Raw genomic sequence first — 14,461 nt, 5'->3', positions numbered from 1 at the left:
GAGACCTTATCTGTAACTCTTATTATCAATATATTACTGTTCACTCTCAGTGGTAAGTCAGCTTAACAACCTAAGTGAATGTTGCCTTTCTACCACGAATGGGCACAATAAAATATTTTAATATAATCAGTCAAGGTCTTGTGCTTGCTTCTTGATGTTCAAAGTACTGTTTTGGATATCCACTTTCTGAGAAGGAATGTTTTGTTTTTTTTTTTGGTCCAGGAATGACTTTGATTTTATGTTCTGTTCTGAGAATTCTTTTTTTTTTTGTCTTTTTTTGCCTTTTCTAGGGCCGCTCCTGTGGCATATGGAGATTCCCAGGCTAGGGGTCCAATTGGAGCTGTAGCCACCGGCCTATGCCAGAGCCACAGCAATGCAGGATCTGAGCCGCATCTTCGACCTACACCACAGCTCACAGCAACGCCAGATCCTTAACCCACTGAGCAAGGCCAGGGATGGAACCCGCAACCTCACGGTTCCTAGTCGGATTCATTAACCACTGAGTCACGATGGGAACTCCTGTTCTGAGAATTCTTAAAAGTTAGGTGGCTACAGATGAAAACATCAGAATATTCACTGGTAACAGTTCTTAGAAGTTCTGTCACTGTTGGGATGTTTGTCCTTAGAGTCTGCCTCTTGCCTCCCACAGGGAGATTCTGGAAGTTTTCTCTGGAGATCTGCTCAGACTGCACATCCAGTCCCACTGCCGCTGCCCTGGCAGCCACCCTCGGGTCCATCCTTTGGAACAGCGGTACTGCATCCCGAACGGTGCAGAAGACACAACTAGTGAGAGGGTGTTACGGCTGAGTCCTGAAGCCCATCCGCTTTCTTTCGTCAATGACAACAATATTGGCACTTCGTGGGTTTCACGTGTGTTTGCAGACAATAGCCAGCTTGATCAAGGAGTGACTATTTCAATAGATTTGGAAAATGGACAGTATCAGGTAATTTGAAACAGTAGGATGTGCATTCGTTTCCTGTGGTTGCTTCAACTAAGTACCACAAATGGAACAGCTTTTAAACAACGGAAATGGATTCTCTCACAGTCCTGAAGATCAGAGTATTATGAAATCAAGGTGCTGACGGGGCCACACTCGCTCTAAGGGGCCTGGGGGAGAAATCTTCCTTGCCTTTTCCAGTCCCGGTGGCCCCTGACATTACTTGGTTTATGGCAGCACCGCTCCAATCTCTGCTTCCATTTTTCCATGGCTTTCTTCCTTGTTTCTGTGTATGTATTTGTTCTTTCTTTTCTTTCGTGTATGAGGACCTCCTTATATCCAGGGTTATCTCACCTTGAAACCCTTGACTTAGTTACACGTGCAAAGATCCTATTTTTGTATTAGGTCACATTAACAAGGACCAGGAGTTAGTACCCAGACACATCTACTTGGCAACACAATCCACCTGATGTAGAAAGAGACCTGAGTTAGGCAACTGAGCATTGCTTCACTGAAGTGGTGTATTGTAATGTATGAAATAGAAATATTTCAGAGATGTGCAGGACCTAATATTTAGACCTTTGTATCAAATAATACATTGTTTCAGTATTAAGTAGCACAAATTATTAAAAAAAAAACGAAGTCCTTATTCTAAACAACCACTTAAGAAAAGCATGGCAATTATGCCATAGAAGCGATATACTTTTTTCATGCCTTTATATCATACTTAAACTTTGATATATAAAATCCTAGAGGAAGAGGGACATCTATGCAATTTTAAAATGTGTTGCCTTTAGTACAGAGCTATGCTGTTTCTGCATGTCTAATAAATATTTGGTAATTATGCGGAAGGAAGCTATTATATTTGAATCTAACGATTTTGTGATATAAGGGGTCAAACTGAGAACTTCAATGACAGTAATTAACATCCATTTTCAGGTATTTTATATTATCATTCAGTTCTCTAGTCCACAACCAACAGCAATCCGGATTCAAAGGAAGAAGGAAGACAGCCTAGATTGGGAAGATTGGCAGTATTTTGCTAGAAATTGCAGCACTTTTGGAATGAAAAACAATGGAGATTTGGAGAAATCTGATTCTGTCAACTGTCTTCAGCTTCCCAAGTATGAATATTTTTAAATGATTATCTTTGAAGGCATTTAGGAGTTAATTTTAAAAGCCTGATGGACTAGCGGTAACCTCCATGTGAGGTAACTGAGCTGGTAGAGACCTCACGCTACCACCAATTTTCTTTCTTTTTAAATTAATTTGTTAATTGATTATTTTACCATCAACTTCCTTGAGGCAGGTTTTTCTAAGACTCTTCCCTAAACTGAGTTTTAAACACCATTTCGAATTCTCATAAAAGGCTTTAGAGCATCTCTTGCTTACAGTCTCATTTGTGCTTTAAAATTGGTTTTCAGATTGTTTAGCACATTATCTATATTAATCAATTTTTATTACGTCCTCAAGGAAATGTTTCACTCTGTTTTCTGCAGTGCTCCTGTATTGTTTGTATATGAAATATATGGAATATATTTGTTTTCTCAGAATTAAGAATTTGTGCTATTGCTAATACTGTGTAAAATTATTTCTTTTTTGTCAAAAATATGAAAAGCAGGAGTTACTGTTGTGGCTCAGCAGGTTATGAACCCGACTAGTATCCATGAGGATGCTGGTTTGATCCCTGGCCTTGCTCGGTGGATTAAGGATCTGGCCTTGCCATGACCTGTGGTATAGTTTGCATATGTGGCTCAGATCTGGTGTGGCTCTGGCTGTTGCGTAGGCTGGCAGCTACAGATCCACTTTGACCCCTAGTCTGGGAACTTCCATATGCTATAGGTGTGGCCATAAAAAGTGAAAAAAAGAAAAAAATCTTTTCATGATCTCAAATTTCATCAACAGAGTTGCTCCATATTCTCGTGGTAATGTCACCTTCAGCATCCTAACACCTGGACCAAATCATCGTCCTGGGTACAATGATTTCTATAACACCCCATCTCTTCAAGAGTTTGTGAAAGCCACACAAGTACGACTTCATTTCCATGGACAATACCATACCACTGGGACTTCTGTCAACCCCAGACACAGATACTATGCAGTCAACGAAATCACCATCACTGGGAGGTAGGGTTCATGACCACCGTTTTGAGTGTGCTTTTCATCATAAACATTGTTGGCAATATTGTTTTATTTAAAAGTGCATTAACCAATGTTTGAGAGCAAGGTCAGATTTGGAGCTTCACATATTGAAATGGTTTTCCTCTAAGGTATTGGGGGGAGATGTGTGAGTATTTGCTGTGCATAGTATCACATGGTTATGCAATCTGTTTTCAAAATCAGCAGGGTTTCGAAGTTAGGATGCCCTGAATCCAACTTGGAAATAATTGACCAAACATTTTGGTTGGTTTGTTCTGGAATGTAATTTTCCAGTATTCGCGAAGTCAGCAGAAGCTAGATGGGAGTTACAACTATAGTACTACCTAGTTTGGAAGTACTGGGCTTGGTCTTCCTGGGTTCACAATTTTGTGAAGAATATTTATTTTCTTTTAAAGGAAAACCCTCATATGCCCTAAGTAGTTTATAAATATCTGACTACAATTGAGAACACGGCTCACAATATTTGAAGAAACAGAGAGCTGGAAAGCTCCAAGGCAGCCTACTCTTTTATAGACTATAGTTAGAATTGGTTTGTGCTATAGGAGAATGATACATACTGTGTATATAAATTGCATCTTTAAAAATAGATCCGAGTATCAACATATAACTGTTATTTGTTAAGTAATTGCACAATGAAAAAAAATACTATTAAATAGTCACTGTATAATTTTGGGGAAAAAGTGAAATTTGTTAACATTTATTCTGCAGTTTATGCTAAACTTCATAGTCTTAACTAGGTTTTCAGTAGTTTCAGTAAATGGCTTTTCTTGGCAAGTTTGCCACATGGTTGACAATGGCATTAACCACCCAGGGTGGGCTTGAAAATGACCTTCACAGTCATTGCGGTTTGGATGTTGATGGCAATCCTTCCAATATTTCTGCATTCATGAAAAACTTTCATAAATATCCACATGATTAAAGAAAAACCGGTGGTTGTGCGAATTAATAAACCTGTCTCCCTTGTGGGATTCCTATAGGGGATTTACACATAGGTCTTTACACGTATTCACAGTGAACCAATGTGTCTAAGGAGCTGTCCGATGCTTGTGTTGACAGATGCCAGTGCTATGGTCATGCCGATAACTGCGACACAACACGCCAGCCCTATCAGTGCCTCTGCTCTCCGGAAAGCTTCACTCAAGGACTCCATGTAAGTTCTCTGTTTATGCATGAAAATCTTCAAAACATGGCGGGGGTGGGGGGAGGAGGGATGTTGAACATAAAGTTTTGAAACTTAATTTGGTCGAATCGATTTATTGGTTTGGTCTAATCAGCTTATTCTGGGTATGGATAAAAATAAATTGACATGAGCTTAAAATGTTAATTATTGCAGAAAACTTTTTCTGAGAGAAACAAAAGCCATCAATAAATGTTAAAATTCCATTTTAAACATGCTCTATGAGAGAAATAAACTAAACCTAGAGGTTTTATTTTTCCCTTTTATTTTTTTCTTTGTTTCATTAGCATTATCACGTTTTACAAAACAATTTTTAAAGCACTGAATAGAAGGCACTAAAAAACAAAAAGTTCGGGAGTTCCCGTCGTGGCGCAGTGGTTAATGAATCCGACTAGGAACCACGAGGTTGCGGGTTCAGTCCCTGCCCTTGCTCAGTGGGTTAACGATCTGGCGTTGCCGTGAGCTGTGGTGTAGGTTGCAGACGTGGCTCGGATCCCGCGTTGCTGTGGCTCTGGCGTAGGCCGGAGGCTACAGCTCTGATTCAACCCCTAGCCTGGGAACCTCCATATGCCGCGGGAGCGACCCAAGAAATAGCAACAACAACAACAACAAAAAAGTCCGATTACTACTTCTAAAGGGTAAATTTGTGCAGAGATTTATACAGACATCGTGCTTTGCATCAGTCAAGTTTAATTCATTGGTAGCAGGAATTTTAAGAAATTGAAAATCAGGAGTGGAATGACTCAGAAGTTATATTACTTTTGTTTGCTTGTGATCATCAGGGTAAGTTTCATAGCTGAAGTGGAAATTTAGCTACATCTTTAGGAATAGAAGGTAAATGGCAAACTCCATTTCTGACTTCTGAGATTCTTAATCTAGTTTTGTTTTGACTATGTCAGGACAAATGAATATTACCTAAAACGTAGCCTTCCTCGGGAGTGCCCATTGGGGTGCAGCAGAAATGAATCCGAGTAGTAACCATGAAGTTGCGGGTTCAATCCTCAGTCTTGCTCAGTAGGTTAAGGATCTGGTGTTGCCCTGAGCTGTGGTGTAGGTTGCACACTCAGTGGGCTTGGATCTTGCTTTGCTGTGGCTGTGCCATAGGCTGGCAGCTGTAGCTCTGATTCAACCCTTAGCCTGGGAACTTCATATGCCGTGGGTATTGCCCTAAAAAGCATAAAATAAATAAAATGCAGCCTTCCTCTGGCACATTGTAGTGCTGGCTTTCAATTTCAGCTCGGAGTCTTTGATTTGGGTACACCCACTTTTTCCTTCTGTGTGCTGCCGCCAAAACTTTCACCTTCTCATTCAGGTGTCTCTTTGAACTTATTCTCCAGGTCATTGCTTTTTACCACTGACCTTTTTATTTATACATTTAGTCTTCACCACTAGTTGATAATCACTTTGAAAGAAAGAATCGTCTACATTTTTTGAATTTCTAACACCGGAGTCTTTGAATTTGATTTGATTAGTGTATCATGAGAAGGAAATCTTTTTCAAAAGCATTGATTTTTTATGTTTGATTGTATGGCTTATCACAGTGTTACAGAAAGGAAATTAATTGCATTAACTTGATTGATTCACTCTTTATTCAGCCCTAATGGTGTGTTTAAATTTGGGGCACTTTGATTTGTTCTTGATTTTAAAGTTAGAGTGACGTTTATTCTACTTTCCTCAGTGTCTTCTTTGGATCCTTTAGGATAGATGCTTCTTTCCTCACAGTCGGTGATTTCTTTCATTAATCTCACCCTTCCTCCCCAAACCCACTAAGAACCCCCTAAAAAATGCTTTGGGATGACCTGTGTAGGGCACTTTGATCTGAATATGTCTAGTGAATGCAAATCGATGACTGGTTACTCCTTGCATTTGGTAGGTTGTTTTCTGATGGTCTCTTGCTTTTGATTAGTTAGTTCTTGCCCCACCCCCATCCTTCTTCCTCTGATGTCCCATCTCATTTTTTCCCTTCTCTCTCTCTCTTAAACTGCTCACAGTTAAGTGCTTGATATTATGATTCTCGGGTGATTTCATGCTTCCCCTTAAAAATAGAGACATTAAGTGAATCAAGGCTCATGATCGGCTTTCAGAAACCAAGTTGGGATTTTCAGACTTGCTCTCAGGTGGTGACTGTTGGATTATGAACTAGTGAAATAACTAACTATAATTTAGGTTGAAAATGTGCTTTGATGCTTCTTCCTTAGACATTAAATGCTTTTTGAAAACAAAAGTTTAAAAGTTGACTTTTTTATGTTCCTCCTTGACAGATTTGGGTAATTCATGAATTTACCCATAAATGAAAAGCAACAAATACCATTCACTTAGCAAAGTTTGGCAAATGCAGCTGAAGGGAAAAAGTCAATAGACTGTTGAATGATTTCTCAGTCCTATGATATTTTCAACAATGTGTTAAAAATGAAGAATGGTTTTATAAAGCATTCATAAAACGTGACCTTTTTGTTTGCATTCAGAGTATTTTAATACATATGGGACTTATGTATCTAAAAATTTTGTCTGACAATAATTTGAAAAGATTCTTATCCAAATGCTTTTCAGGTTGTTCCACTTATATAATAAGTTTTAATATAAGTCATTCATATCATGTTGGAACCAGTGTTCATTTTAAAGGTCTGGACATACTCCAAAAAGAATGTCTTCAATTTCACAGCATTATGCTACCCATTAATAATATTACTCAATAAACAGGGCTTTTGTGAATTATATTACAGCCATTTGGCAAACAGATGAAGACGTAAGCCTTGAGACTATGCCAGTTCTTGGCAATTGTCAGTTCTGTGAGGAAGTGTTTTTAGCGGGAGTGAAAATGAATGAAGGTGGGAGAAAGGAGTAGAATGGTGAATTCAGAAGCAAGTTCATAGACACGGCCATTCTGGAGAGTGTCCTGTGTGACATTCTTTACGTTACACACTCATGGTCCTCATGTGGGAGCAGTGTTTAAACAGTTTTTTATTTAATTTCCAGCAAAGAGTTTTCACTTGCCTTCCTCCCTTCCTGCCTTCCTTTCTTCTCTCTCTCATTCTCTCTTCCCTCCCTCCCCTTCCTCCCATTCACCCTCCATCTCTGGCTCCTAAGTCTTAATTAGAAAGCTCCCATGGCAGCAATTGGCTAACTCAGGGTAGCAGTTACCCTCTTGAGAGAATAATCACTCTTGACTAGCCACTTTATTTACTACAATCTTTAGCCTTATATCTGGGTGACCTCATTTATGTTAACTACCTGGGCTTCAGATGCTTTAAAGCTTGTGAACCCTAAAAAGCAAAACTTACTAATAAATTGAGACTTAGACACTAGTAGCTAGAATACATGATTGATTAATCTGGGTATACCAAGATCAACAGTCTATTTTGTAGCTCCTGTTTCTTTTATCCACTCGTAAAACTAAAAAACTAACATATAACCAAAAACAACCCAAGGAAATCTCTTATCAAAGACACCACTGATTCTAAGATGAAATTAAAACCACACTTTTCCTTAAACATTGCATTGCATTTTGTGAAACCTAAAACATTCACCTTGTGGAGGCTCACTGACTCTTCTCTGTGCCGTTGGACTAGGGACTCTTGACATATTTTGGTATATTGTATTGACTATTTTAAGGCTTTAACTTTATTATACATGCCCTAAATAATAGCATATTTCATTAATAGAGATTTTTTTTTTAAGCTATTTCTTGGGCTGCTCCCGCGGCATATGGAGGTTCCCAGGCTAGGGGTCCAATCGGAGCTGTAGCCACCGGACTACGCCAGAGCCACAGCAACGCAGGATCCGAGCCGTGTCTGCAACCTACACCACAGCTCACGGCAACGCCGGACCCCCAACCCACTGAGCAAAGGCAGGGACCGAACCTGCAACCTCATGGTTCCTAGTCGGATTTGTTAACCACTGTGCCACGACGGGAACTCTGAGAATAATTTTTGAATAATTATCACATTTCTTCCCCCCAAATGACTGAAGCAGTGAATAATTAATTTACTGGCTCTATTTTAGGATAATTCTATGGCAAAACAAACCCCAACAGACTGGCTACTATTCAGTAACTTTTGAGGAGAGTTGAATGTTTTAAAGTAGATTTCAGGATTACATGGTATTGAACTTGCATGGATCCTATAATTGTTGATACTGTTTTTAAATGATTAATTTTATTTGAATAATTAGAATTACTGTCTGTAACTTCTTGATTTTGAGATAATTATAAATTCATATACTAGTATAAGAAATAGGAGTTCCCGCCGTGGCGCAGTGGTTAACAAATCTGACTAGGAACCATGAGGTTGAGGGTTCGATCCCTGGCCTTGCTCAGTGGGTTAAGCATCTGGCGTTGCCGTGAACTGCGGTGTAGGTCACAGACGTGGCTCAGATCCCACGTTGCTGTGGCTCTTGCGGAGGCCAGTGGCTAAGGCTCCGATTAGACCCCTAGCCTGGGAACCTCCATATGCCAAGGAAGCCGCCCTAGAAAAGGCAAAAAGACAAAAAAAAAAAGAAAAAAAGAAAAAAAAGAAAGAAATAATACAGACAATAAAAAACAAACTTACGGTTACTGAAGGGGACAGGTGGGGGCGGGGATGAACTGGGGGTTTGGGATCCGCATATGCACACTGTGATATACGGAAGGATTGAGCAGCAGGGAACTGCTGTATAACACAGGGAACGCTACCTAACATTCTGTGATCATCCATACGGGAAAAGAATCTGAAAAAGAATGGATGAGTGCACATGTATAACCGAATCACTTTGTTGCACAGCAGAAGTGATTACAACATTGGAGATCAACTAGACTCTTAAGAAAATTAAAAAAAAAAAAAAAAAACTTAGACTAAAACCAAAAAAAAAAAAAGAAAAAGAAAAAGAAATACAAAGCTATGTCTTGTTCCCTTTACCAAATTTGGTTCATGGGAACATCTTCTAAAATTACTGTTTATTTTCTTTTGACATCAACTTTCTTGAAGTATGATTTGTATACAGTGAAATATACTCATTTAAAAATGTACAGCTTTGAGTTGTGGCAAATGTGTACCCTTGTGTGATCACCACCTTGATCAAGATGCAAAAGAGTTTCCTCTCCCCGAACACTCTTCTGTGTTTTTTTTTGTGGTCAGTTCTTCCCCCTAACCTTTGACCCTAGCAATCCACCACTCTGTTCTCTGACCCTGGTGAGGAATTTTGCCGGTTCTACAATTTCGTTTCATGGACTTAATATGTACTATTTCGGTACATAGGCTTCTAAACCTCCTCCCGACACACACGTAGTTCTTCGTACTTTTTAGGTCATGTCCTAACTACCTGTATTATTAGCTTGACTGTAATAAAGCACCTCTGGTTCACCTGCTCAGCAGGTCCGTCACAACGAACAAAAAGCATGTGTCAAGTCCGTAAGTGCAGGACACAACTTGGAAACTGGAGGCTTGTGTGTGTACATGATGTCAACTAACACGATGGCGTAGCTACAGTATGGCTATTACTTCCTTTCTCCTCGTGTCTGCTACTTTCTTTACCTGCTCTAAGTTCACCTTTTGATGGAACCTAGCTTTAAGAAAAGTGCTACCAGTTGAAACTTGACTATGATTTTTCATTTTCTTTTAACTGCTACCTTCGTCTTTTAAGGGCTCTAGGCCAAGAATGATGCAATGGTCAGTATCTCCGCCAAGTACTGGCACTTTGTTGGCTACTTAACTATTCTTCCATCATTTTGTGACATCATTATCTGCAAGGGTGGCCAAGCATCCACAGAGCAATTTATCAGTAACCATGAATACTTCTCTTACTCTTTGGCTCTGATTTGTGACCCTTTTATAAAATTAATCATGGATTTCATGAATTAACTAAAATCAAATTATCAGTATTCTTTTTTGTTAGTATTATAAATAACAGAGCTAGCTTAGAACATTTTGTATAATAAGCTTTCTCCCATTCAATAATTTGATGGTACTCATATCACACTCTGCAGAGCTTTTTATGTAAATGTACGTTTCCTGTTCTTTAGAGAGTGTATTCCTTTAGAGCATGAAAGTCCAGGAGTATGAGTCACCATGACTAAACTATGTCACACCTTTGTTACACATTGCGTTTATGACTATTTATCTTTCTCTTTGCTCCCAGATACTTTGTACTCTAAATGTATTTCATTTTATATTATAATTTTATAATAATGAATTAATTTATTTTCATATAAGTAGCATTCGGACACTTCACATTATAGATTCTGTATTAGAGGTACTTAGTCAAGGTCAAGCATTTCATTTCCTATCAGAACACATGGATGATATTACTAATCTTTGAAAAACACTTACACTACTTATTTCTTTGAGATAGGTATGTACATAAATGCCTTTAAAATGTATGTTAAAAACATGAAAAATGAGGTAAGAGGATAAGAGCAAGGGGATAGATTGAGACAACTTATAGAAGAAATAAGTAGAGATGATGAAAATATAAAAATATGATATTTAAAGGGATAAGGGGAAAGAATTGTGCAAAGTTAAGGAATGACATGATTCTTCTAAATATTTTTTATGGGTTATGACCTTTATCTTTTATTTTTATTTTTTTTTTCTTTTTAGGGTTGTACCTGCAGCATATGGAAGTTCCTAGCCTAGGGGTTCAATCAGAGCTACAGCTGCCAGCCTATACCACAGCCACAGCAATGCGGGTTTTGAGCTGTGTCTATGGACCTACACTGCAGCTCACAGCAACGGCTGTTCCTTAACCCACTGAGTGAGGCCAGGGATCAAACCTGCATCTCCATGGATCCTAGTCAGGTTTGTTACTGCTGAGTCATGATGGGAACTCCTGAAAGAATTTTTAAAAGTTGTATTTCATAAAAAAATAATGATTCCTGGAAAAAAAGCCCTGATACTACAAGAAGGAATTGTGAGCAAGTAAATCAGCAAATATATATAAGCTGTATGAAATAGTAATCATATTGTTTAATAATACTATATTTAATAATAAATTTAAGCTATTAATAATAGCATTTTATATGAGGATGTATAAAGTATCAAGACACTGATAAAATGGAAATTAAAAATATAATTAAGGGAAATATCAAATATCCCACTGCTTTCTGACATATGAAACCACAGAAATGAGAAAAGTTAAATGTTTCAAGTATTGAGAGACAAAACTCACCAACTTAAAATTCTATAGCCTGCAAAATTATCCTTCAAAAGTGAAGGAGAGGAGTTCCCGTCATGGCTCAGTGGTTAACGAATCTGACCAGGAACCATGAGGTTGCAGGTTCAATCCCTGGCCTTGCTCAGTGGGTTAATGATCCGGCGTTGCCGTGAGCTGTGGTGTAGGTTGCAGACACAGCTCGGATCCCGCGTCCCGTGGCTCTGGCATAGGCTGGCGGCTACAGCTCCGATTCGACCCCTGGCCTGGGAACCTCCATATGCCGAGGGAGCGGCCCAAGAAATGGCAAAAAGACAAAAAAAAAAAAGTGAAGGAGAAATGAAAATTTTCTCAAACAAAATGAGGAAATGTGTTTTCAGTAGATTTCTTTGCAAGAAATGTTAAAAGTTCTTCAGAGAGTAGGAAAATGATATAGATCAGAGGCTTGGATCTCCATAAAGAAAAGAAGTGCCTTAGAAAAGAAATAAATGAAGATAAAATAAAAACATGTATTTTTATTATTTTAATGATTTAAAAGATAACAATTTGTTCAAAATAATACTGGTGTAATAACAGCTTGTGTACTGTGAACTGAGTGGCCATGATGATAAAGGGTCAGAAGGGAGGACCCAGGAGGGCCCTGAAATTATAAGATACTTACGCTACCCATGAAGTGTAACTTAGTTGTAAGTTACTGTAAATTTGTTGTAAACGCATATTACAGACTCGAATCTACTTTTTAAAAAGCGAAACACAAAGGATAATTGATATGCCAAGGAGAGAAGATGGAATCACATCATTAAAACAACAAAAGGCAGAAGAAGAGTGGAAGACAAAAATAGAATCAAAGACGGAGGGCAATGGACAGAAAACCGTAACAGATAGAATAGATATTACTCCAAATATGTTACTTTAAACACCGGTGGTCTGAACACCAACTAAAAGATAGTTTATTAGAGCGGATTGAAAACATGGCCCAACCGTATGTCGTCTGTAAGAAAACCCATGGTAGATACAAAGACACACACAGAGTAAAAGTAAAGGAATAGAGACAGACGGTAGCATTAATCAAACCAACACTAGTGTGAACACGGAAATATTAATTTCGGGCAGAACAGAGTTAAGACAAGGAACATTATCAGTGATAGAATTGAACATCATGTCATGGTAAAGGGATTGGTTCTACAGGGATCCTTAATGTGTATGTTCCTAACAACAGCAGAGCAATGTTTGTGGCAGAAACTGATAGAACCGGAAGGAGAACTGGATGACATCCCTGTCATGGCTGGAGGCGTCAGCACCCTCTTGCGGAAGTGGATAGATCCAATTGGCAGAAAATCAGTAAGGACAGTTGAATCCAACAATACGTTCAGTGAAATGAACTGAATGTGATCGAATACCTGTCGACTACCTTAACCAACAATAGCAGAATATTCTTCTCAAACTCACATGGATCATTCACTAGATTAATCACATTCCGGGCCCTAAAACACACCTTGACGAACTGAAAAGAAATTATACCATGTCTGCCCTCGGACTCCTTGGTTCCGGATATGGGAGGATATTTCATAAGTATCTTTAAGAGTGCGTATTTTGGTAGGTCTCAGGCTCAAATATAGCGTAGTATGACACCGATACCAAGATTGAGATATGTACCTAAAACACAAGCACACACCAAGTTTGAAAATGTAAGAAAGCTGGCTTAACCTACATTCATGTTAAGTAAGATAGACTTTCAGAAGTTTTATTAGGGATAAAGAGGTTCATAACATAATGAGAAAACAAATAATAATTGTAAACAAATGCATCTTATAGCACAGATTCAAAATTATAGAGCAAAATTTGATAGAACTGGAAGGAGAAATTGATAAATCCACTATCAGTGTAGATGGACTTTAATATCTATCTTTTTTTTTTGTCTTTTGCTATTTCTTTGGGCCGCTCCCTCGGCATATGGAGGTTCCCAGACCAGGGGTCAAATTGGAGCTATAGCCACTGGCCTACGCCAGAGCCACAGCAACGTGGGATCCAAGCCGCGTCTGCAACCTACACCGCAGCTCATGGCAACGCCGGATCCTTAACCCACTGAGTAAGGGCAGGGACCGAACCCGCAACCGCATGGTTCCTAGTCAGATTCCTTAACCACTGCGCCATGACGGGAACTCCCAATATCTATCATTTTTAACTGATCAAACATGCAGACCAAAAATAAACTTAGTAATTGAGGATCGAGATAATATGAAGCCTGGACTAATAGATTCCTATATCCAGCGATGAAAAAATACACATTCTTGTGAAAAATAACATGGGAAAGTTATGAACAAAGATGGTCTCAACATATGATACAGAATTTGTAATCAGAACACATTGTAGGTATTAAGTAAATACTTCTCAGTGCATAGCTGCTTTGAATCATTCCACTATTAGGTAAATTAGTCAAGAAAAAAATAAAATTGGGGAAAATAACCCTCAACTAAATTTATGAATCTTTGGTTAACCCAGTAAATTTTATTGAGCTCATCTACTGAGCAACAAATTTACACCTCTGGGCAAAACACAATTATTCCTATTACTGAAGAGTTTTTTACATTCACCTCAGTGTTGGTGGTAGGGATGGAAGAGTCAACAAAAATAAGTTAAATATTAAAGCATGCTCAGGTTTTATCTGAGGGCATAGATCTTTATTTTGAATTCTTATCAGTAGAAGTTACTAGGCCAGAAAACAAAATCAAACAAGGACAGTATGATAAAGAAAATGTGTAGATTATTCTTACTTATAACCAAAAGCATAAAAATTTTAAAATAACCAAATCTGGCTATTTATAAAAACAATAATATAGAGTAGGCCAAATTTGGTTTCTCCCAGAATGCAAGTGAAATTTAATATTAATAAATCCATTAATATAATTTACATTAACTTACGAAGGGAAGAGAAACAGGCTCACACATAGATGTGCAAAAAAAGAAAGTTGGTAACACTTGGCGCCCATCTAGATAAATATTTTCCGCACACAATGGATAAAGATTCCTTAACATGATAAAGAACATTGGCAACTTCCTAGAA

General features: G+C 38.4%; 1 protein-coding gene across 1 annotated transcript in view; it reads left to right on the top strand.

Annotated features, from left to right (window-relative positions):
* USH2A (usherin) overlaps nt 1-14,461 on the top strand; it is an 811,661-nt gene that overhangs the window by 103,972 nt on the left and 693,228 nt on the right. The window contains exons 5-8 of the mRNA XM_047754984.1: nt 650-944; nt 1,878-2,062; nt 2,844-3,065; nt 4,155-4,248. Coding sequence (XP_047610940.1) covers nt 650-944; nt 1,878-2,062; nt 2,844-3,065; nt 4,155-4,248 — 796 coding nt within the window. The remainder of the gene's footprint in view (nt 1-649; nt 945-1,877; nt 2,063-2,843; nt 3,066-4,154; nt 4,249-14,461) is intronic.

The sequence above is a fragment of the Phacochoerus africanus genome, chromosome 12, assembly GCF_016906955.1.
Source record: "Phacochoerus africanus isolate WHEZ1 chromosome 12, ROS_Pafr_v1, whole genome shotgun sequence".
In the NCBI taxonomy this organism is placed as follows: Eukaryota; Metazoa; Chordata; class Mammalia; order Artiodactyla; family Suidae; genus Phacochoerus; species Phacochoerus africanus.
Note: the sequence above shows the minus strand (reverse complement) of the source record. Positions and strands in the feature narration are given on the sequence as shown.